General features: G+C 40.3%; 1 protein-coding gene across 1 annotated transcript in view; it reads right to left on the reverse strand.

The window, feature by feature from the left end:
• LRRK2 (leucine rich repeat kinase 2) overlaps window positions 1–22,805 on the reverse strand; it is a gene marked incomplete at its 5' end in the record, with an annotated part of 130,195 nt that overhangs the window by 87,164 nt on the left and 20,226 nt on the right. Inside the window, 8 exons of the mRNA XM_080939254.1 lie at window positions 6,950–7,056; window positions 10,302–10,426; window positions 13,150–13,279; window positions 16,263–16,369; window positions 17,892–17,971; window positions 18,061–18,200; window positions 19,088–19,207; window positions 22,490–22,621. Coding sequence (XP_080795380.1) covers window positions 6,950–7,056; window positions 10,302–10,426; window positions 13,150–13,279; window positions 16,263–16,369; window positions 17,892–17,971; window positions 18,061–18,200; window positions 19,088–19,207; window positions 22,490–22,621 — 941 coding nt within the window. The remainder of the gene's footprint in view (window positions 1–6,949; window positions 7,057–10,301; window positions 10,427–13,149; window positions 13,280–16,262; window positions 16,370–17,891; window positions 17,972–18,060; window positions 18,201–19,087; window positions 19,208–22,489; window positions 22,622–22,805) is intronic.

Genomic DNA, 22,805 nt, shown 5'->3' on the forward strand with positions numbered 1-22,805 from the left:
GAAAAAGAAAATGAAACCAAACCAGGGATACTTTGTTGCAAAGACATAAATAAACTTAACCAGTTTGCAATACTGTCTTTCACCACAGGAAGCTCTAAACGAGCTTGACCCCAAGTGGCTTGTGAGCTTGATTTCATTTCTTCCCATCAAACTGTGTCAAGTGGTAGTTTTGCTGAGCGTCACAAATGTGCAGATAACCTTAAATCACATAGCCGTGTAGCAGGCCTGGGCCTGGACTATCTTAGAGGCCTGGATTCTAATTACCACATCTTTCCCTCTAATCAGGCTCTCCTCTAGTAATTTGAGATATGTGCATATCTTGAAGGAATATGGTTCTTTCCATAGGACAGGCTACTGTTTGAGAAGAAATGGGCAGCACACACACTGACATCCACATCCCTACACTTCCTCTTGCAATGCTGCAGGTGCATACATACACATACATATACATCATATACATACATGCACATAAATATACACATGCATGCACATAAACATATACATACATATACATCATATACATACACATGCACATACACATATATACATATACATCATATACATACACATACATGCACATAAATATACACATGCACATACACATACATACATACATATACATCATATACATACACATGCACATACACATACATACATATACATCATATACATGCACATGCACATACATGCATGAACACATACACATGCACATAAATATACACGTACATATACATCATATACACACATGCACATACACATACATGCACATAAACATACACATGCACATACACATACATACATATACATCATATACATACACATGAACATACACATACATACACAAATACATATAAACATACACATACATATATATCACATACATGCACATACATATACATCTCTGGCTCTCCACACTTGGACCATACTCTCTGACCTCTACAACAAAGTCACATCCAACTTGTAACATTTCTTTTAAAGATGACTACAACATCTTTCTCGAGAATTAATTTCATACAGATACACCATGAAAACACTTATTTCGTGGTCTCTACCTCCCCAAATCTGATCCTCCCACCACTGCAACAGGACAGTGCTGACATCACTTCAGGCCAGATCACAAGCTCTGATGAGCCTGCCTGCCCACAGCTCCCCACCTCCAGCCCTGGTTTCTCTATCCTCTGCTCCTTCACAATCTCCGTGACTTAGCACTTGGTTCCCCACAGGGTAGGGGGACACAATTAGCTTTTTCCCCTGTGCCTTGCCCTCCTTCTCGTATCATTTCATCAAAACACTCTTCTCTCCCCCTTCTGGGAACTCTGTTTTTCAATACTATTCTCATCTAATTCTCTTCCTCTGAGTAATAGCACCAGGTTCTTTTGCAGTTGAGACATGTCACATTCTGTGAATTGAAGACCACAAATAAAGAATAAAGGAATGTCAACTTGAAAGTGGTAAGGAAGGAGTTCTCACAGATATAGGAACGTGGTCTCACCATGTGAAGGTGGAAAGATGTTTGGTGTCCCCTCAGTACCCCTTTCTCTAACACAGCCCTCCTGATGCTGGGATATTAGGATCCGCCCATGCAATTAACATGGACTGACAGTGAGAGCCAGGCTGAAATTCTCTTCAGAAAGAAAACATGAGCTAAGGCAAAGCAAAGTATCCTCTTTCCTTCCCTTCTGAATTTATTAATAGAAACGACTACACCTACTGCCTCCATATTCTTGCTACCCTTTAATTTTATATAATCAGACTTTTCTCTTAACGACTCTGAATTAAAAGCACCCGAAGACAAAAGGTTCCCTAACGACTTAATTGCTGCCTTCCCACTTTTTGATTTCTATACCACGCTCAAACTTGAAAGCCATTCATTTGTCCATCTTCCTTGTCTCTTCCTGAAACTCCAAACAGTGGGAAAACTGAGATACACACTTTTGAGCAAACAATGTAAAATTATGATTAACCTGGGCCCGGGAAGGAGAAAGGTGGGCGTACAGTGGTTTTCCATTCTGTAGCCTTTGTCTTGAAACACTTCGAGAATGTGGTCTCACATTCTGCTGACACTGTCATGAAAAACTTGATATTTTCAAGCCAGAGAACCTGTACTTTCCTATGCTGCTTAGCTTCATAAACCATGTATTCAGCTCTGCCTCTAAACTAAGGAATGCATCTCAAGTCAGGTATAATGTGACTCTCCTTGTGTTTAACATCTTTTTAAAGTCATTGCATTGTTATTCATTTTATTTGCATATGCGTGCAGGAGTGCACTGTGTGTATGTATGGGTACACACCTCCCACATGGAGGTCAGGGCACTGCTTGAGTTGGTGAGTACTCTCCTTTAACTAGCTCTGTCCCCAAGATTGCCCTAAGATCATCATGGGCTTTGGTGACAGGTGCCTTCACTGTCTTAGACATCGCCTCAGCCCTCGTGTTTAATGTCTTTACTTTGACCAAATTTGGACTTATTGATTGGTCCTTGCACTGTTGACTCCCCCATAACCTCTCACCTTTACAGATGTAGCTTAGCAACTGACTAATATGTTGTAACAGGAAGTCTGTGATTGTCTACATAACAACAGAATTGTTCTTCTGTGGTCACAAGTGACAGCACCTGAAGTATCTAAAAGACTAAAAATAAGATTATGTTGTTTTGAACACTCAAGTAAATTTGAAAATAAGTAACCATATATAATATGATTGTGATATATACACATATACACATATGCACATATACACATATACACATACTCATACATATATACATATGTACATAAATACATATCCATCTCATCTACACATGATATTTTACAAGCCCATTGTGGGCTTGCATTCATTTACCTAATATTACATCTTAAAATTACTCTTTTTTTACTCAAGATTAACTTACTAGTTCCTTCCTGGCACATATTATCCAAGTGTAAGCTTTGGATGTGTCACTGGAAGGATACCAACAGACATTAATTACAAACATCCTCTTACCTACTGTCTACAAGCTTTTAGTCCTTTCAGAGAACTTGCAAGTATGTCACTGAAAAGGCTTCTCTAATGGGTCAGCTACCTCAAGCTGAGCCTACACCAGGCTCTTCTCGCTTTCAGCTAAGCGAACTCCCCAGGGAAGGAAATGCAACTCCTTAATAGATGACGCATGGCTGTCTTTTTGTCCTACATCCCTGCATGTATCTTATCTTTGCTCATGATAGAAAAAGATGCATGTATGGATTTGCAACCCCATCCAGAAAAGGGGAGTACATGCTGATAAACGGAGTATGCCTCACAGTGTTCTCTTAAATAGCAGAAGGTAAAGGAAGAAGAGTTCCGATGTTATGTAGTTTCTAGGAAGAGTTAAACTGATAGAAAAAAACCTATGTTCGTGAAGATAAAACTTAAGAAATCTTCTCAGGGTTGGGGGGAACCCGGGTGTCTGTTTAGCTGGTATCAAAACTAACATCAAAATGTACCTCAACAACATGACTGACAGGGCTTCAAGAGAAATAACACTTCTGGCATCCAGGAAACTCTTATCAAGTCACAGAAAAGTAAGGAAAACAAAACAAGCCTGTCTCAGATTTCTCCACTATGACTCTCAACACTAGAGCAAAGCCTGCAGATACCCAGTCAAGGAAAGGAAACCCTTGGTGTTTTACTGTCATCTAAACTAGTCCCTTCAAGAGTTAAAATTCAGAGCTGGAGAGGTGGCTCAGTGACTAAGACCACTCGCTTCTCTTGCAGAGAACAGACTTCAGTTTTAGCCCCACCATCAGGCTTAGCATGGCTCATTCCAGCCCTACGAACATCTCACACCCTCTTCTCGTGTCCCCGCCCCCTGCACAGAGGCACAGACACACATGACTATACTATAAGTTAAAAAACAAATTAAAATGCATATACTTTAGGAGTTCACCATAAACTTACAAACAAAAGAAGATTCAAAACATCAAGATATTAGGGCATGCGAAAACTACATGGTCATTCAGTGCAGAATTAAATTATTTCGCCAAAGACGACGGGAAAACCGGTGGGGAGTATAAAAAAGTGACTGCTCTGGTCCCTAGGCCTTAGTAGCCAAAGGTCAAAAGGCACCTTAATATCTGATGGTAATAATGCCAACAGTTAGTGAGTTCACGCTGTGTGCCGGGTACCAGTGTGACAAGCCCTTCACTCTATCTGCTTGCTGTCTAAACTGGAAGGTGAACCGGAGCACAATGAGTAGAGTCGGATTCAGACCAGAAAGTCTTGAGCAGTGAATGAAACAAGAACAAGGCATATAATTTACAGTAGCCAAGGGATAGAAGGGAGAAGACAAGAGAACAGCAAAAATACCAGTTCCGGCAACACTTATTATACATAGAATGTAAGCGTGGATGAAAGAAGAAGGTGACGCCCGGGGAATATCATGTTTATGGAAAAATCCATAATTTTGACAGGTCAGTCCATTTAAAATGCCACCTCGCTGCCTTGGAACCTCTACACAGAATGACCTGGTTTGGAAGTCGCATAGTTTGGTTGTTGGTCATCTATCAATAGCCATCATGTTATCGGCACAGATTAAACTAAGCTTCGGTAAAGCTCCTCAAATTTCGTAGGCTAAAAAGCAAGACATTCAGTTCTTGCCTACAATACACATGTGGTTCAGGCCAATGGGAGGGGGTGGGGCTCTGCTCATCACCAGCACTTGAGTATTGCTACAGAGAGAACCTTGGCTGGAAAACACTACAGGTCAGAGCACCCAAGAGAACATTCTTAAGATGCCTTACGCTTCCATGGTGGACTGTTCTGTCCAGAACTCATAACATAACCTCTGTCTTCAACTCCTTATTAAAATCAATCATCACTCCAAACTGTCGTCCAACAAAATACTAATCCAAGGCTTCCATACATCTGAAGAGTTGCAAGTACCTGCCATGGTACAGAGTTACCACCAGGTGAAGTCTTAGCTCATTGGCATGGTTTTCTATTACAAATAGTGCAACAATGACCATTCTTATCTAAAAATCTTAATGTACAGGTCCAAAGAGATCTACACTATAAATTATTATAACACAAGCATTGACCAGATGTCTATTTTAATTGTCATGGGTATTGCCATTTTGTTGTTGGTTGTTGTTGTGTTGTGTTTTATTCTCTAGTCCAAGTTGACCTATAACTCACTTTTAACCAAAGTTGGCCTTAAACTTATATCAATTCTCCTGCCTCTGCCTCCCAAGTATTGATATGAAAGGCATGAGACATTACAGGTAGTAATCTAATTTCCTGGAAATATTTTTTCTTCTATAATCTATATTATGATTATTATCTATACATGTGATCACAGTTGGTAATTTACATATGTATACAAAAAATTCACTTTTTACCTCTCTATTCAATCTTGGTAAATATTTTTGCCAAAAATGATTTCTATGTTTTCCCCCAAATAGCGGGGCTTAAGGTTGATAACAGACGTCCCTGTGTGAGGGACATCATGAAGCAGCTGCATAGCTCACTTATGTATAATTTTCAAGCCAATATCATATGAAATGGGCCACTCATCCTCCAGTTCCAACGCCACACCAGTGTGTGTTCAAATGTCTGCTAAAACATTTGGCTATCCCACTGGACATAGACTATATGATGTATCGCTCCTTGTCAAGTTCTCCTGTAAATCTTTATGCTAATTGACTATTTCATATAAATTTTATATCTGCTTACCTACCTTAAGAAATTGCTACAGCAGTTTTTATAAAGGCTGTAAATGTACCTCAGTTTTCATTTTTAAAGTCTTTCATGAAGAAGGTCAGTCTTTTTTATATGTTCAATTCTTCCCCGACCTCCAAGCTTTACACTTTCTACAAACCTTTTTATGCTTTTTTAATGCAATTGTGTGTGTGTGTGTGTGTGTGTGTGTGTGTGTGTGTGTGAATGATCTCTTGACCACCTCTTATTTAAGAATAAAATACAATTGTTTTTGTTGTTGTTTTTCAGTACAGCATTTCTCAATAGAGTCCTGAATGTCCCAGAACTCACTCTCCAGACAAAAATAGCCTCAAACTCACAGAGATCCTCCTGCCTCTGTGCCCAGCAAGTGCTTGGGTTAAGGTCAGGTGCCACCATCAAAATACCTATCTTAGATTTAAACTTTCAATATTTTGTTCTAAGCTTCTGCAAATCAGAAAATCTTAACCTGTGACCACCTCATCAGAAAACTGACTTTTATTTCCTTGGGTTCCCTGGCCAAAAAGGCAGGTGTGCGTGGCTCTGCAGACACATACATGTAGACAGAGCCAAGATACTGAGAGTCTACTTTGTTCCCCAGAAATGACAGTAGACAAACAGTGACGTATGGAACAGATGCCCGAGCACTGTGATGTGTGAACAAAGGTCAAGTCTGAATAGAAGGTCAACGATCCAAAAAGCAGTCACCTCCAACTTGAACTGTAACACGCTGTTTTATATACCAATGCCTTGGCTCACTTGAATAAAAACTTTTCTTAGTCTCTTCTTAGATCAATTATAGTTGAATCTCAAGTCATAAATATCGATATCTCTATAGACGTCATTCTAATGATGTCATTCTTAGGAGAGCTATGAAAATATACACAGGAATGAGAGAAGACAGCCATGTCCTGTCTGGTGTGTTTCTGTTAGTTAAACCTTTTTTTCATAGGATCATAAAGGAAGAATGGCCCACCAGGGAGAAAAACAGGCCTGACATCCAGACCTGGTTTGTTGATTGACCTTCTGATTGAACAAGTTTCTTCAGCTAGAAACTTACATTAATTACTTGTATACTTATCTTTCTTTTAATATATATTTTTCCACCCAGATGTTCCTACTATCACCCTGAGTTCTAATTATGACTTCTATAATACTAAACAAAAGAAAGTAAAGCAAAACTCAAAGCCCCACTCCCAGACCCTCAGATTTAATAGTCTCATTAATAGTATAAGGACAGAAACCCCTTGTTCCACATACCCTGTTCAGAGCAGTTAGAACCAGCTTGTGGATGTCAGTCTTGAAACACTGTTTTCTGAGCACGTTTGATTTGCACTGAGAGCCATCCCTGGGTTCTTCGGATATTCCTAAATTCAAGAACAAACAGTGACAAATACAGACACACTCTTGTCAAATACACTTAGGCTGAAACATGCTGCCACTTGCTAAAATCTAGAATACTCTGGGTTGGGTTAGGTCCCCCCCCCCTTGTGGAACTTTCCATCTTCCTTTAGCTCCTCACTGCCCCACAGCGTGTGTGCCAACCAGTTACTCTCAGTACTAAAAGCCCTGGCCTCATGGAATGAGTTGCCATCAGCATCTTCCTGCTTCTGAACTGTCATCTCTGCTCCCTGCTTCTCAGAATGGAACATAATTCCCTTTCCCTATAACAGCCCTTCAAGTTTTGTGCACTGTCAACTTTTTAGTGGCAGGCCCATAAGCTCATCTCCCCATATCTCCAGGGTCCAAGGACAAGGAAGGCTTCAGTGTAACTGTGGTTTGGGAGACACCATGACACCAACAGGTGGTAGACTTAGGTAGCATCAGTTGAAGTCTTTGAAGATCTCTGCATCTGTCTGTGTTCTTTAGTTTTGTCATCTATATATTGCAAAGAAAATGGCAGCATCATGGAGTAAAAGAGACAGATGGTAATGCCATGTCTATTAATGTGCACACACAATGCTGTGTTCACTAATATGTATTGTGTAGCCTTAAATTTATCATTAAATAAAAAACATCAATAAACATCTAACTAACTATTAACTAACTATAGTGCTTCAGGGTCAGATTATGATCATGCTAAGAGACAGTACAGGGCTAGAGAGACAGCTCAGAGATTAAGAGCATTGGCTGCTCTTCCAGAGGTCCCAACCTTAGTGCCCAGGTCCTATGTTAGGCAGTTCACAACTGCTAACCCCTTCTTGTGCCCACGTGCATTGTATGTAAACTTATGTAAACTTGGAGACACATGCATACACAGAAAACCTTGAATAAAATAATTACATATTCAAAACATGTATTTTTTTTTAATAGAACAGATTAATGAATGAATGGGCATGGTTCTAGAAGGTTTTTGCTGCTCTTTAAGAATCCAAGCATTACCTCAAAGGAATAAACTGAAAGCACTAAAGACTACAGAAACAGTTTATTAATCTGACCGTGGTGGAACATGCCTTTAATCCCACCACTCTGAAGGGAGAGGGCAGGCAGAGCTCTGTGAGATCAAGGCTAGCCTGCTCTACACAGTGAGATCCAGGACAGCCCAGGCTACATAGTAAGACCTTACCTCAAATACTAAAGGAGGGGTTTGTGTGAAATTGTTGTTCTGCTTTACTACATCTACAAAATTCAAAAAATAATAATATAATTTGAAGTAAGATTAACTGCCAGTGGTGGATAGGAAATGGTATAATTTAAAACACACAGATCGATTGCTATTTTATTCAAAGTATCCGATTTTAAAAATAAAATTATTGAGTTTCTTCTTTTAAGACACTTGTCTCACTATGAAAATCTTCTTAATTCTTAAAGAGAAAACCCCTAGACACTATAGAAAATAGTTGGCTTAGTAAACTTTTATTTTATGAGGAATAAATATGGATTTCAAAAAAGTTGGAACTTTATATAAGAGCAACCAAAAAATATATATTAGTGGTTCCCTACTTATCTCTCAAATTTACTCTCTCTGCATCTGCCTCATCCACTACATCCACCTCTTTCACTACATCATCTCCCTAGACTGCCATCAACTCTCCTACATGAGTCCCCACTCAATTACCCTATATAACACCACCATTGATATGAATTGCAAATGTGGCCACAGAACTACAGGGTAGTGGTCCCAATTATTAATGCATATTATTAAAAATAATTTATATAGTTCCAAACGGTATTCACATTGTTGCTGTGTGTGCGTATGTATGTGTGTGTATACACTATATATGTGTGTGTATACATATGTATGTATGAGTACAGTTTAGACCTATACGTACAAAATACAAGTTTAAACATTGACTGTAGGTTGATGTCAAGGTGATACATGATTGGACAGTAGAGAGTGGGGTGGGGACAAAGTTTTTGTAAGGCAAGAGAGAGGAGAAGGAAGGAGAATCAAGATGGAAGACAAGATGAACCATCTATTCATGTGGCTCTGAGTAGCTTTGGGTAGATAGAATCATTTCTAAGGATTTCTATAGGTCAATTTGTTTTATTTAGGTGGGCGGTTTACATCTTTGTCAACTGGTTGAACGCTTATTGTGAATGGACTGTGGATTGAGAAATTAACATATAAATCTATTTGATAAATTATTGATTGTTGAGTCATGTTTTTTACTGGGCTTTGGAGGACAATGTGTGAAACCAATCGCTGAGAAGCAGCTGGAGCATGCGGATCTGGCTCTATGAGCACACAGGGCCTGTGGAGTGAGATGTGTGTGTGCCAGACATGGTAACTACCTGCCTAGGGGACTGAGTGGAAAGGGTGGTTTGCTGTGTGGCATAGTAGCAGCCAGGTCCACATGTGCCATGTGGCCCTAATTGTGCGGGATAAAAGTTTATTCAATTTTATTTACTGCAACAATAGACTATTCAGAAATTTAAACTTTCATTAAATTCATGGAGATGCATACAATCAAAAGTGGGAAATGCACATATACATGAAAATATTCAAACCTGCCTGACCTCTGTCTGCAGCAAAGCTGTTCACTGTGGTAATCCTTTCTCCGTCTGCCTACTGAGCTCCTGGTAGTTTTGCCCTCATTCCCTGTGCCACTCAACCCGTTAAAGCACTGCTGTGTTCAGAACATGAGACCTTTAATAATATGTGCTGAAAGAATGTGGGGGCAGGTGTGTTAGAGTCAGAAGAAGGGCAGACAAGGTGACAGCTGGGGAAAGCCAGGCAGTAGGAGGTCATTAAAGCAATGAGGGAGGGCCATGTGGCTCAGCCGGAGAAGAGCTAACTTAACTACTTCATCAAGGATGGCAGTGAAGCAACAGAGGAGGGCTGACAGAGTATGTTCTGTGTTAGCCTGACCTCAAACATGGCTGATGGCAAGGGAAATGGCAAAGAAGTATCAGAGATGAATAGTCCTTAGAGACAGAAGGTCCACATTTTACACTGTGTTTATTTCTATGGAAATGAAGTGCTAAATATTCTTATGAACTCATCTGCATCATCCTTTTTCATAAAATCTAATTTGGGTTTGGCAGAAGGACCTGCGTGTGGTTGTTTGGAATTTGGTTCTTTAAGCTTGGCCTAGAAAACAGTGTTTCATGGAAATGCAAAATTCTATTTAAATGGTGGCCTCTTAGTACAATCAGTTCTGTGACTCACCTGGCACCACGAAATGCAAGATAGCTCTCAGTCCCTCCAGCTGAACTGACAGAGATGTTCCGTGGGATCTCATCACTGTTAGTATTTTGGGGACCACTGCTGCCATTGTATCCAGAGAAGGGTTACTAGGGACAGAAATGGTTTATTGAAAAAAAAAAATAGTTCAACCTGGTTTATTTGTACAAACACCAAACTGAAGCCAATATGGGTAACCAGAGCCAAAGTATTTTACTAGAAAAATCTATAGGAAGATGCATTTGAAGCTAACCAAAACTTTAAGAGTTTAAATTCTGACCTCAAGTATTAGACCTGCCTGGAAATCTCTTGATTTGGTTTTTATTTTATTTTATTTTTATTTTTTGAAGGTAACCCCATCTTTCTGGTCAGTATGTGGATCACTGGCAACAGCCCAGAAAGATGTGCACATCTCCATTTTTCCAGATAAGACAACAAAACCTTGTTGTTTGAAGGAGGAAGTACCAAAATCCTTTAACTAGAGGAGGCAAGGCCAGGAGTCCTGCACCTCGTTAATGTTGTTCTTCCAGACTAGCATCGCCTGACTTTTATACAGAGTTTACTAGTTCTCATTAAACTCCCGGCTTCTCCAAGACATCTGAGCCTCTCTTCTTTCACAGGTGAGGAAACGTGTCTGTCTGGAAGGCAGTGTTCCATGCAGTGCCTTCTTAACTTCTTAACTGGGATTTGCCTACATGCATTCCAAACCATCAAAACCAACGCTTAAATATCACAACTGATTTTTTTTTCAAAAACAGCCTTTGAAAAAGAGAGATGTGACAGAGATAGGTTGTCTGAGAATAGATTGGCTGAACTTGTATGAAAGACAAGTAACTCCATTCCTTACACGTCTGTAGGCTTTCGGTACACATCTTAACATTATTCTCATATAATAACCATATTGCTGACAGCTGGGATTTACTGATAAGTTAAAATACACCAAGCTTATCCTAATCCTTCATAAAAACAAATTTATTTAAACCTCATACCCTAAACTCCAAGCTTCTGAAACTGTTACCCGATCCTTCTGTTTCATTCTTTTTAGAAGAATCCCAAAGCCCAGCTATTTGATAGTTGGCTCATATCAGGAATGATGCCATTCAGCTTCCTCTGAGACCAAAACCTTCTACGTAGGAGGAAGTTCATTAAGACTATGTGCTCAGAAGAGGCAGAAACATCCCACCCTGAAGGAAAGTTCATTAAACTCAGGGAGTAAACTACTCAGACGCCTCAGGAACCCTGAAACAGACAAGATTCACTAGGCTTCTCACTCCTGAGCCTGTATGAGCTATAAGGACTGCTAAGTGATTCCCTTAGGGCAGCCCAGGCCTGAAAAGGACAGACACCAGCAAAGCTTCCCAGAAGCCTCTCAGAGTAGACCAGCTGCATGAAGAGAGTCAGCTCCCCTGCCCTCTGAAAGAGGAGCCCTTGCACCCTGCTGTTTTGAGCCCTGTCTGAGCAGTGTGCTCTAGGTCCCCAGCTTTGTGAGCTGTCACCCATATTGGGGTGATGCTGTCTTTGAGTCATTTCTCGCCCATAGTCCTGTAAAAGTAATCCCAATAAATCTCATCTGCTCACCAAGTTGGACTTTGGTGGTATCCTTACTTGATCTGCTGTAGACTCAACACTTAGAAAAAGATAGAGCAAATGGACACATTTGTTCACTAGTCCCTAGAAAGAGTGTCCCACAACAAGCCAAACAAGAGCTACCTCATCTATAGTCTTGTACCCTGGATGATTTATTTTTATCCATATCTGTTTCCCATGTGGCTGTTTTCCATTTGATATCAATCAAACAATGCCAGAGTCATCATGTATCTTTGTTTAATAGATTGAGAAAATATACTGGAAATATATTGCTGGAGGGGACAGCTGCCTGGGTTTCAGGTTTTGGCAGGTTCTGTAAGCCTCTGGTTCTCTCCCACCATTTCCACCACAGGTAATAATGTCTGGCCTCTTTTGTACCACTGATTAGACACAGTGTCACCAAGGCCGACCATGAAGTACTTGTGAATGGGGCATCACTGGGAAAGGAATGCGAGGAAAAGAAGAGGGGCCAAAGCAAATTTCAATGGAAGAATGGCGAGAAACAATATATTATAATAATTGAATAGCGCCTTCACTCTGGAGAGCGGTGTTTGCAATGCGCATATTTTTATAGTTTTGTATGCCCACATGCACAGTGATCTGAAAAGCTATGAACAGCTCTGCAACATAACTGTTATCTCCCAAAATGGGTTAACACCATGCTTGAAGCACAGAAGCAAACCTCCACCATATTTCTGCAGTCTCTACCACACTTCACACTTTTTAATGCTTGGATAAAATATTTCCAGAATATCAGAGACACATGAAATGTCTGGCCTCAGATGCCATCTGTAGCGTCCATTTCAACAGGTGCTTTGAATGACATTCTGCCTGGATCAGTGTCCTGCACACACACACACACACACACACACACACACACACACGCACACACACACAGATGCATGTATATATGTATATATATATATATATGTATATACATTGCACATGTATTTATGTGTGTATATGTGTGTATGTGTATATATTTGTGTGTATGCATATGTACATGCACATGTATGTGTGTATATGTACATGTGTATATATTTGGGTATAAATATATATTTCTGTGTATATGTGTATGTGTATATATATTTGTATATATGTATATGAACATGCATATGTATGTGTGTATGCACAGGTACATGTGTATGTGTGTATGGATATGTATGTTCATGTGTATATGTGTATATGTACATACACATCTATACATACACATATAAACATATACACACATATGAATGTGTAGTACCTTCCTTCAAACAGGTGATTCAGCATCTTGCAGCCACTTTCTGCCACTTCAGGAGCATGGGCATGCTTCTGCATCAACTCCAAGACATTCAGATATACTCCTTTTGCCAGCAGGATTTTTCTGAAATTAACTATAAGGTTTTTTTTCAAGTTACTTACAGTAATAAAAGTTCACAACTGCGAGAACATATATAACATATTTCATTAGCCTACTTAAAGATCCTTAATAGCTACCTATACCTTACAAATATATGACATTCTCTGCTTTTCATATTTATTCTTTATTGAAGTTTCCATTTAATGTTTTTGATCTGCAAAGTAGTCGGGTATCAATGTGATTAATGCATTTTAGCCCATAAGAAAGAAGTGCTAAGTGGAACAATACATGTAGCCAATGCTTTCCACAATGAGGATGAAAATTAAATGAACGTCTAATCTTTGAACTTCACAAAACGACCAGACTTACACTGAGCTAGGAAGACATTAGCACATGGACTAGAGACACCCGAGGCAGGCTCCCATCAGGAGAAGGGCCTCGGGTGCGTGGAGGCACATCCCTCACTGCTGACAGGGCTAATGGAACCACCAGATCTGGGATAACCTGAACTACTTTGTACATCTCAGTGGGCTGCATACTTTATTCATGGACCCCATCACTACTATGCAAAAATGGCATGACTCAAGAATGGCAGACACGAGCAGGAGACGGGCAGTCATCATGAAGTCCCTTCAGAGTGGACAGAACATTTTCCTGTTTCTCTATGTATCCGAGAAAGTTTATTGCCTTTACCTACTCCATTTTAGCAAAAGATAATCTTCATGCAAAGGCAAATCCCAAAATGCAAAACTCCCACAGTAGTCACCTTTAAATGAGTGACCACTCACACTTTTCATTTCCTCTGATTCAAAGAACAAACCCTCCTCGGCTGGATTTTTCTCTTGCCCACCACACGCATTACATTTCTTAGCTAGTCTTCTTGTCCAGCTTCCACATTAGAATTTGACTCCCGGAGCCTAACATTTTTATTTAATTGCCATAACACAAGGGCCTCGATTTTATGAAATCTAGTACACAATCTAAACTCAATACTAGGTAACTCGAGTCATTCTACTGATTAACTAAGTGAGAAAATCATCACAAAAGACGTTTGGGTCTAAGCCTTCAAACTGCCCTAGTTCCAAGATGCCATCTTTTTTCTTTTCCTCCCCCTCTTCCTTATTCCTCTTCCTCTTTATTAGCCCAGGTTGGCCCTGAATACACATTCTTCCCACTTTAGCTAGAGTCCTGGGCTTTGCTGGCCTGTGTCACTCACTATTCCTGTGTAAGAGCCTAGTTCTTTCTTCCAATCCAGTCCTGGAAAAACAAACAAACAAACAAAACCAAAAACAAAACAAAAAACTACCAAAAACAACCCTTCCCATCCCTTCACCCTTTAAAGTCACTGTCTCAAGTAGCTTACAGTGTGAATTTGGTGGTGGCGCTTAAAAAACAAAACAACAACAACAACAACAAAAAAACCCAAAACAAAACCAAAAACAAAACAGCAGGCCACTTATGATTCTACCCTGTTATACCAGGAAGCCAAGGATGTGCAAGGGCATCTAAAGACATCTAGCAGATAGCCAGGAGCAAAGGTGTGGGAGCATGAAGAGAGGACAGGAACTGATCCCAGAGGCCATGCTGACTCACAAGGTCATTTGTCCCCCAGAGGCCATAAAGAAATCACTCCAAGTCACAAAACCTTGATGACCAACTGTGGGACCTGACAGAGTTCCCTAATGTTTAAGACCCGCAGGCCCACCACACTATGGTTGCTTGGCAACCAGCTCCACTTCCTCTGGGGAGCTGTGCACAATGCAATCCCTGCCCAGACTCCATGGCTGTGTGACAGCTCCTGTGATGACTCAGCCCTGAGACAGGCCTTGTCATCACCCCAGGTCTGGCTACTCCAAGCCTTTGTAAAACGTGGGGATTCAGTGTGAACTAATTAACTTTGTTCTTAATACTCTCACACAGGCATGCGATGCATTTGACTAGGCTTTCCTTTTATTAAAAAGACACCAGAGAGATGGGTGAGGATAGAGAAAAAAGGGGTGGGGGAGATGCTTTTCCTCTTGATTTGAACTGAAAAGGTGAGCCTGCGGGAGGCCCGTCTTCATCACTAGACCAGCCTTACCACTCAAATCTGGTGGTGCTGACATTATTGTGTCTCAGATTCATCTTCCTTTTTTTTTTTTTTAATGTTTCACTGCCTAAAAATATCCCATAAGAGCTGCCAAGTCCCCCTTCCTGGTGCCAGACAAGTTTTCCTTGCAAAGTGTCCTGTTTATAGGGTCAGGAATCTGATGCAATTTGAGGCAGGACCTTAACGCTTAAGGGACCTCCCAAGGTATGAGAGCCCCTACTCTCTCCGTAAGTGTGCAAAGCTGGACTGCTCACAGGAATGTCACATAAAAGGTCATTTTCAATAAAATCATAAATATAAAGCAACTCATTCTGGACAATATTATCAATTTTTGAAACTGAATTCTGTTGTTACAGCAAACAGTAACATGTCTATAAAGTTTAAGAAGAATGAATAATTATGTAAAAAAAAATAGAGGCAATCTTTTTCAAAGGAAAATAGGCCCGATGAGGACTCTAAAAATTCCCATGGTATGTAAGCTAAAAGTCAATCAATAGAAACTGGTTCCTAAAATAGATTATACACACACACACACACACACACACACACACACATATATATATATATATATATATATATATACATATATACACATGTATATATGAAAGCCACACAGCTATTGAAATTGTAATGATGATAATAATAAATACATGTATTAATATAAGGAAGAAAAGATAATGTGTATTTAAAATGGATACAATGTTCCAATTTCTCCAAGTATGTATCATGTATGTCCTAAATGAGTAAATTCGTAGAAGTACTGAAAAACATTTACCTGAAAGCTTTATTTTTTGTACCCTTTATATACCAACACACACACCTCAGCTAGCCACATCTGCATATTTGAAATTTTCAGAATGTATAGCTCTTATATGAAAACAATACAAAGTTGTTCCTCTGTATTAGAAAGCACAGTACTCCCCCTTACCATTTTGTTCCAAGAGAGTGGACAGAGCATGCGCAGCTGCTTGGAAGACGTCTTTGGAATACGAGTGCATCAACATAGACAGCATCACTTCCCTGTGTGCGGGGAACCTGCCAAAAAGCCAACAGCATCTCAGTCCGCAGCAGCCTCCAGCTCGAATACTCACGGGTGCTGCCTGTGAACTCTGACAGCGCAGGCATGGAAGCCGAGCTGTTCCCCACCTCCACTCACAATAGAGCTTACACCATAGGTAGATGCTAGATTCCAGCCTGTCCAACACTAATACTTCTGATGCTTCAGAAGCCTGTAAGCCTTAGGAAGGACACCTGGCTTTGTAACAGCTAGGGAGAGATAGACAGCTACAAAGTTGCTATGGTGCAAATCACACTGGGCGGGCATAAAAACAAAGTTATATCCTGGTTAGGAGGGGCCAAAGGTCACACACAGGATTTCTTCCCATGTCTCAGAGCAGGAGACAAAGTAAAATGCATGCATTGCTCGCTTCTTTAGTTTTCCATGTAGCAATTCTGGACTACGTTTTACTTGAGTAAATAAAAACAGGCAACAAGAAACTGTGCCTAAGAATGTCATTGCAGAGGGCTGCAACCAAACAATGACCCTTGCAAGCCTTATAAATGCCAAACAAACATTAACATACTAGGTGCACAAAATGTAAAGCAAAGAACTAAAATGCTTAATAGGAGCTGCCAGTCACAAAGCAGGAAAGCGGGATGAGGGAAAGGCGTTGGTAGATGAGCAGCCAAGAAGCTGAAGACAATCTCTTTAAAAAAAAATTGCAAAATGAGGTGCCAGGAAGAAAAATATAAAAGGGGGAAATAGGGATTAACAGAAAGGAGGCACTAAAGTGGGGGAAAGAAACTGAGCTGACTTAAGAGACAGTGAAAATAAATGTAATATAACATAATATAATAACATATTTTCCAGATGTGTGCTCTATGAACTGGGATGATAAATTGCAGCCTGAACTTGCCCAAACACAAGTTCCTGTCAGGTTGCTGGCTCAGGGTAATTAGGTTCCTGGTTTATCTTAGTTTTCAAGAACCACTATCTCTTCCCCAGATAAAAGTTTTAAAGCAGCGCTTTTCACTAAGTCCTTCTATACCAGCAGTGGGCTATTACGCAATCAGGCCTCTCTTGGAATATAGGTCCGTACTGCTGTCAGAGGGGCCCTGCCAGAGGGGGTTTCTAACCCGACACAAGCAACAGCCTGGCTGGTGGCCCAGCACCCCAGTGGCTCTGTGGATATGCTCGGCTGGAGTGAATTACCATGCGTCTGTACCTAGTCAGCCAGAAAACTGAGGTGCTGGTTTCCTCACAAATAACTGAATGGTTCGTGATGCCAAATCCTGCAGTAGAAATTACAATGCTCTGATCTCAGGAGAGATTAAAACTCTACACCGTACCAGATGTGGAAGCTCAGGCCCGTGATTCCAGCATGAGCCACACCTGTCTTGTGGGAAAACTAGACAAAATTATATATATATATATACCCACCACTAACATGCAACAACGCTAAAGCCTAAACTCCGACAAGAGAAACTAGCAGTGGTTTCTAGGCACTGGCCGGAACAGAACCGGGTTTCCTATCAGGACACGCAGAGAGATACTGACTGGCCGTCTTCATCTCCAATCTTCTCATGCAAACTGTTCTGGTACATAAGGAGATTATTTAGTGCCCAGCAGGCAGCCTCCTAGATCAGGAAGGAAGAAGAAAGATGTATCAGAAGAGCGAGGATGGGAAAGCCAAATCGTAGACCAGGGTACCGACTGTGTGTCCCACCTGCACATGCTTGTTCTTCCGATGGCACATCAGGGCTTTGTAGCAGGGCTCCAGCCAGAAAAGCTTCTCACTGTCCTCATCACCGTGCTCCTGAGCCTCACTTCTTTCCTCCAAGTCTTGGTTTAAGAAAATAGTCTCGGCTTAAAATAAAAAATTAAAAAATTAAAAAAAATTAAAAACCAACTTTTTTTTATTATTGGATTTCTTTTAAATTTACATTTCAAATGTTATCCCCTTATCCGGTTTCCCCTCCAGAAACTCTCTATCCCATCCCCATCTCCCTACTTTTATGAGGGTGCTCCCCCACCCAACCACCCATCCCCTCTCACCTCCCTCACCCTGTCCCCTACACTGGGGCATCGAGCTTTGACAGGACCAAGGGCTTCTCCTCCCATTGTGGCTCACAAGGCCATCCTCTGTTACATATGCAACTGGAGCCATGGGTCCCTCTGTGTGTACTTTTTGGATGGTGGTTTAGTCCCTGGGAGCTCTGGGGGCTCCGGTTGGTTGATACTGTTATTCTTATGGGGTTGCAAAGTATATACATCTTTAACATGCATATCAGCACCAACAGCTTGAACGGCCAAGCCGAAGTGCAGGGTTTGAATGCTCTCAACAGAACGTTCTTTACTAACTACCTTCAATAATCATGAAGCAATTTTTCAAAATTTTACACATGCGCAATTGCTGTCTCATCGTGTGAGGAGGCGGTTGCCTAGCACCCTAGATAACCTAGAGAAGGACCATCTGGTGTGATTGCTTGGTTCTTGATAACCCACGTAAAGAGGAGATGCCAAATCCTGCAGTAGAAATTACAATGCTCTGATCTCAGGAGAGATTAAAACTCTACACCGTACCAGACGTGGAAGTTCAGGCCTGTGGTTCCAACATAGGCCATACCTAAAGAGCCCGTCTCGTGGGGAAGACTTGTTGGTGCTCTGAGAGCATCTTCCTGACTGGAAAGAAGCCCCTTAACCCTCAGCACTTGAAAGGAGCAAAGGAGTTCCTGGTTAGTAAGGAGACTTACTGAGGAGCGCCAAACAGTTGAGAGCAGAGATCTGTAGGTCTGCATTCTCAGGATATTGCTGGACAGCTTTCACCACAAACACATGTACTTCGTTCAACACCAGAATGTTGAAAAAATTACCTAAAGTAAGGCAAGACATTCTGTAAACTCTTATCCACACAACCTGAGATGCATTTACCTATGTAGCAGTGTTTAAATCAATAAATCTAATGGCATGAGAGTATAGATTAAATCAGTAAAGTGATCTTTATGACACAATGGTGTATGTTACATCAAAGAGATTTTTTGAAACTGTTGTGTGTCTTGAGTATGCTGGTCCAGTGAGACCAAAGACGTAGCTGCTTAGGTCAGTTCTGACTTCTCAAATCCTCATGCAGAAACAACTGGGCATCTCCAGTACATGACACTATAGTATTTCTAGCTATCACAATGGTCTCAGGGTCAGCCTCTTATACAACTGTGTTCTTCTTGAGATGAAACCTGCAAACATCTCACCCTATAAAAGCACAGACCAGCATGTGACCACCACATTTCATGGGAGAGACTTTGTTGCTTTGTTATTGTTTTAAACTTAACTTAAGGTAAATTCTTTCACACATATATTTCCGACTGAGACGTAAGGCAAAAATTTGTACATAGCTCTGGGGTACTATGTACTGTTTCGATGTAAAGAAATGTTTAAAGCAGCCAGGATCCATCTGTATCTCCTTGAATTTATAATCTTCTTGCAGTGGAAACTCCACATTCCTTTCTTCTGGCTTCTTGATGAGTTCTTATCTAACGAGAGCCTCACTGTGAGGTACCCACTCACTGACTGACTCCTCCTCTCTCCACTCCTCTCCCCAGTCCCTGATAACCACAGAGATATGCAGAAATTTGTATTCGAAGCCGAGAGTTGTTCCTCCATAGGTCACATGACCCAGGATGAGACACACACATTGCTGAGCCACAGACCCTCACAATAATGTAGAGAACACAACAATATTCCAACACTCTGGATCAAGCCTTGGATCAAACGTTTATGTGTGTAAACACACATGTCTGTGCAATTACTTTGGGATGCATGAAAGGAGCGTGCAATATGATTACATAATCATATCTAACAGTCTTAACACATTTAGATAATGGGCCAAAGGGGGAAGAAATCAACTGGAGTGCTGCGTAACTGAACCCACCAAGGAGCTCTCCTAAAAGTTTAGCTGAGTTTTTAAATAGTACAAGGAATGTGGACATAAGCTTGTAGCTTTGTATAACAAAAATCACAAGAGTAAGTTTTTTTTTTCAAACATCTGAATGGTTTTTCGCAAAGTGAAAATGGCGTGATGCTAATGTCTACCACAGTAACCTACATTTGCATAAGACTTTGCTGGCGATTCTTTAGGAGACAGGATGGTTGTCTGCCTTATTATTCACTTGCTCTGTAGTTCATCATTCTGTACACAGAGAAAAGTGCCCAAGGCTTGTACCTTAGAGATCTGATGATATCTATAGGAAGGCACACAAGAGCTCTGTTGTGAGAATAGGGAAGACTGCGTATAGCCTTGTGGGAGAGCATAGGAGCTGCACTCTCTCCAAGGGAGAAGGTCACAACCTTCACCTCTTAAAGTGCCCCTGTCTGTCCTGTGCTCTGACACCAAATGTCCCTGGAGAGGCATCTGCTATGGAAGGCTTTGGAATGTTCAGATCCCGAGCTCTGATGAACTGAAACTCTCAGAAATACAAGCAAATGAACATCAGTGACTGCTATTCATGAACAACGAGACGTTCAAAGACCTCACAGAATAGATACCAGATATAGAACACAAAATAACTACACTGGTGGTTACAAAAACAGACATGCTTTAATAAGTAAGGGGATGGAGGTAAAACAAAAGCAAACCCAAAAGGCAATTAAGGTTAACAGGAAGATACAAAATTAAGAGATTTATCAGAAATATACTTACAAAATTAAATAAATCATTAACTTCTAATTTAACCTCAGAATCATGGCTTATTGTTTAGAATGCTATAGATTTAATCCCATAGCATCAACAGAAAACAAGATGTCTTTTACATACATTGTTTGGGATTTAATAAAACTCAACATCCATTTGTAATTTTAGTTTCTTTAAAAGGGGGCAGATACAAAAGTAGTAAGCAAGAAACAGAAGACAATTTCTCATCCTGATAAAAAAAATGTGTCATTAGAAACATGCTAGATTTTGAAACTATAAAAATCATCTGACACACATTATTCTGGATGAAAGAATGCTCACAATTTTTGTCTCTAAAATCAGGAAGATGGCAAGAAGAGAGCCGAACACTGCTTCTATTCAGCATTGTGCTGATGATTCTGGGTCACACGAGAAGACAGTCAGAGGAGTAACAGACATAATGAGTGGGAAGGACAGGCTCAGCCCGCCACCGTGCACAAACCGTTACCTTACATAATCTGCATTTATGTCCTAAAGAGTTGTCAGAAAGAAACAGGAAGGCAGACAGATAAAAAAAAAATTCCTTTCATTTCTTCATACAGGCACATTTCAGAGATATAATTTCAAAACAGAAGCCAATTACAATTATGATGAAAATAAAGCAGCTAAAAATAAATAATGAAGATACATAAAACCACTACAGACTATAGAGAAGAAATGATAGTGAAGGACATCAGTTCTTCATAACAAGGTCCATATATTTTGTGTTGTCCCTATACAAACTTCAGTAGACTTTGTTTTAAACCAGGAAACATAATTTTCAAATTTGTATCGAGTAGAAAATCACCAACGAAAATACAAGATATAAGACACAGGAAGAAAACGTGTGAGCAAGTGACCTACTAGTGTTTCAGATATCATATATCAGCAATGCTAATTGAAATCACAGAACAATGATCTAGAGAAATCAAATGAACCAATGCAACAGAAAACCACAGGGAAACTCCTATCCTCCTCATGCATTCTAATGGGCTCCCAAGATGTTTACATAATCTGACTTCTACAATAGAATCATGATAAATATAGGTATGCAAGGTCTCCAGAGTACACTTGATATTTTTTGAAGTATAGACCCAAACCAAAAGCACCATGCCCATAAATACTAATTCATAATTGGGTGATAATACCTCTTTCTGATTTTTGTTCCGCATTGTCCACATAAGGTACAATTATACTTCAGAGTTAGCAACCATAGTTTAAATAGAGCCAAACAACAAGCATTCCTAGAGATCACTTCAGACAATAAAATGAAGATGTCTCATTAATACCACCTCTCTGGTTTTTGTGGTTTTTGTCATAAACTCTTGCTACTTCACAGTATTTATTCCCAGTGTTTATCAGATGCTACTTATTCATGCATAGACCACATGGAAGCTACATACATGCATATGATATAGCGTGTGATAGGAAATGAAAAAGTATAACTCACCTAATGTAAGCTTGTGGAGCAAAGAGCAGCTCACCTCTTGAATCTTTTCATTGGTGGAGAATGTTTTCATGGCTTCCACCACAATATTGTAACACCTGACATTCCCACTCATGAGGACCTCCACATTGCTGCCTGAATTAAGAAAATAATTATAATAATCTAAAAGGAAGTAAGTTTCTTCTTTCAAATGTGCATTCAAATGAATCCTGCAAATAGATGACAATGTGATGGGCACAGGTCCATATGCAAACAGCAAGTTCTGTCAAATAACTGTAAAGAATCTACATTGTTAGATGCTAACACTACACGATGTAGA

Source organism: Micromys minutus (genome assembly GCF_963924665.1).
Source record: "Micromys minutus genome assembly, chromosome: 27".
Taxonomy (NCBI): domain Eukaryota; kingdom Metazoa; phylum Chordata; class Mammalia; order Rodentia; family Muridae; genus Micromys; species Micromys minutus.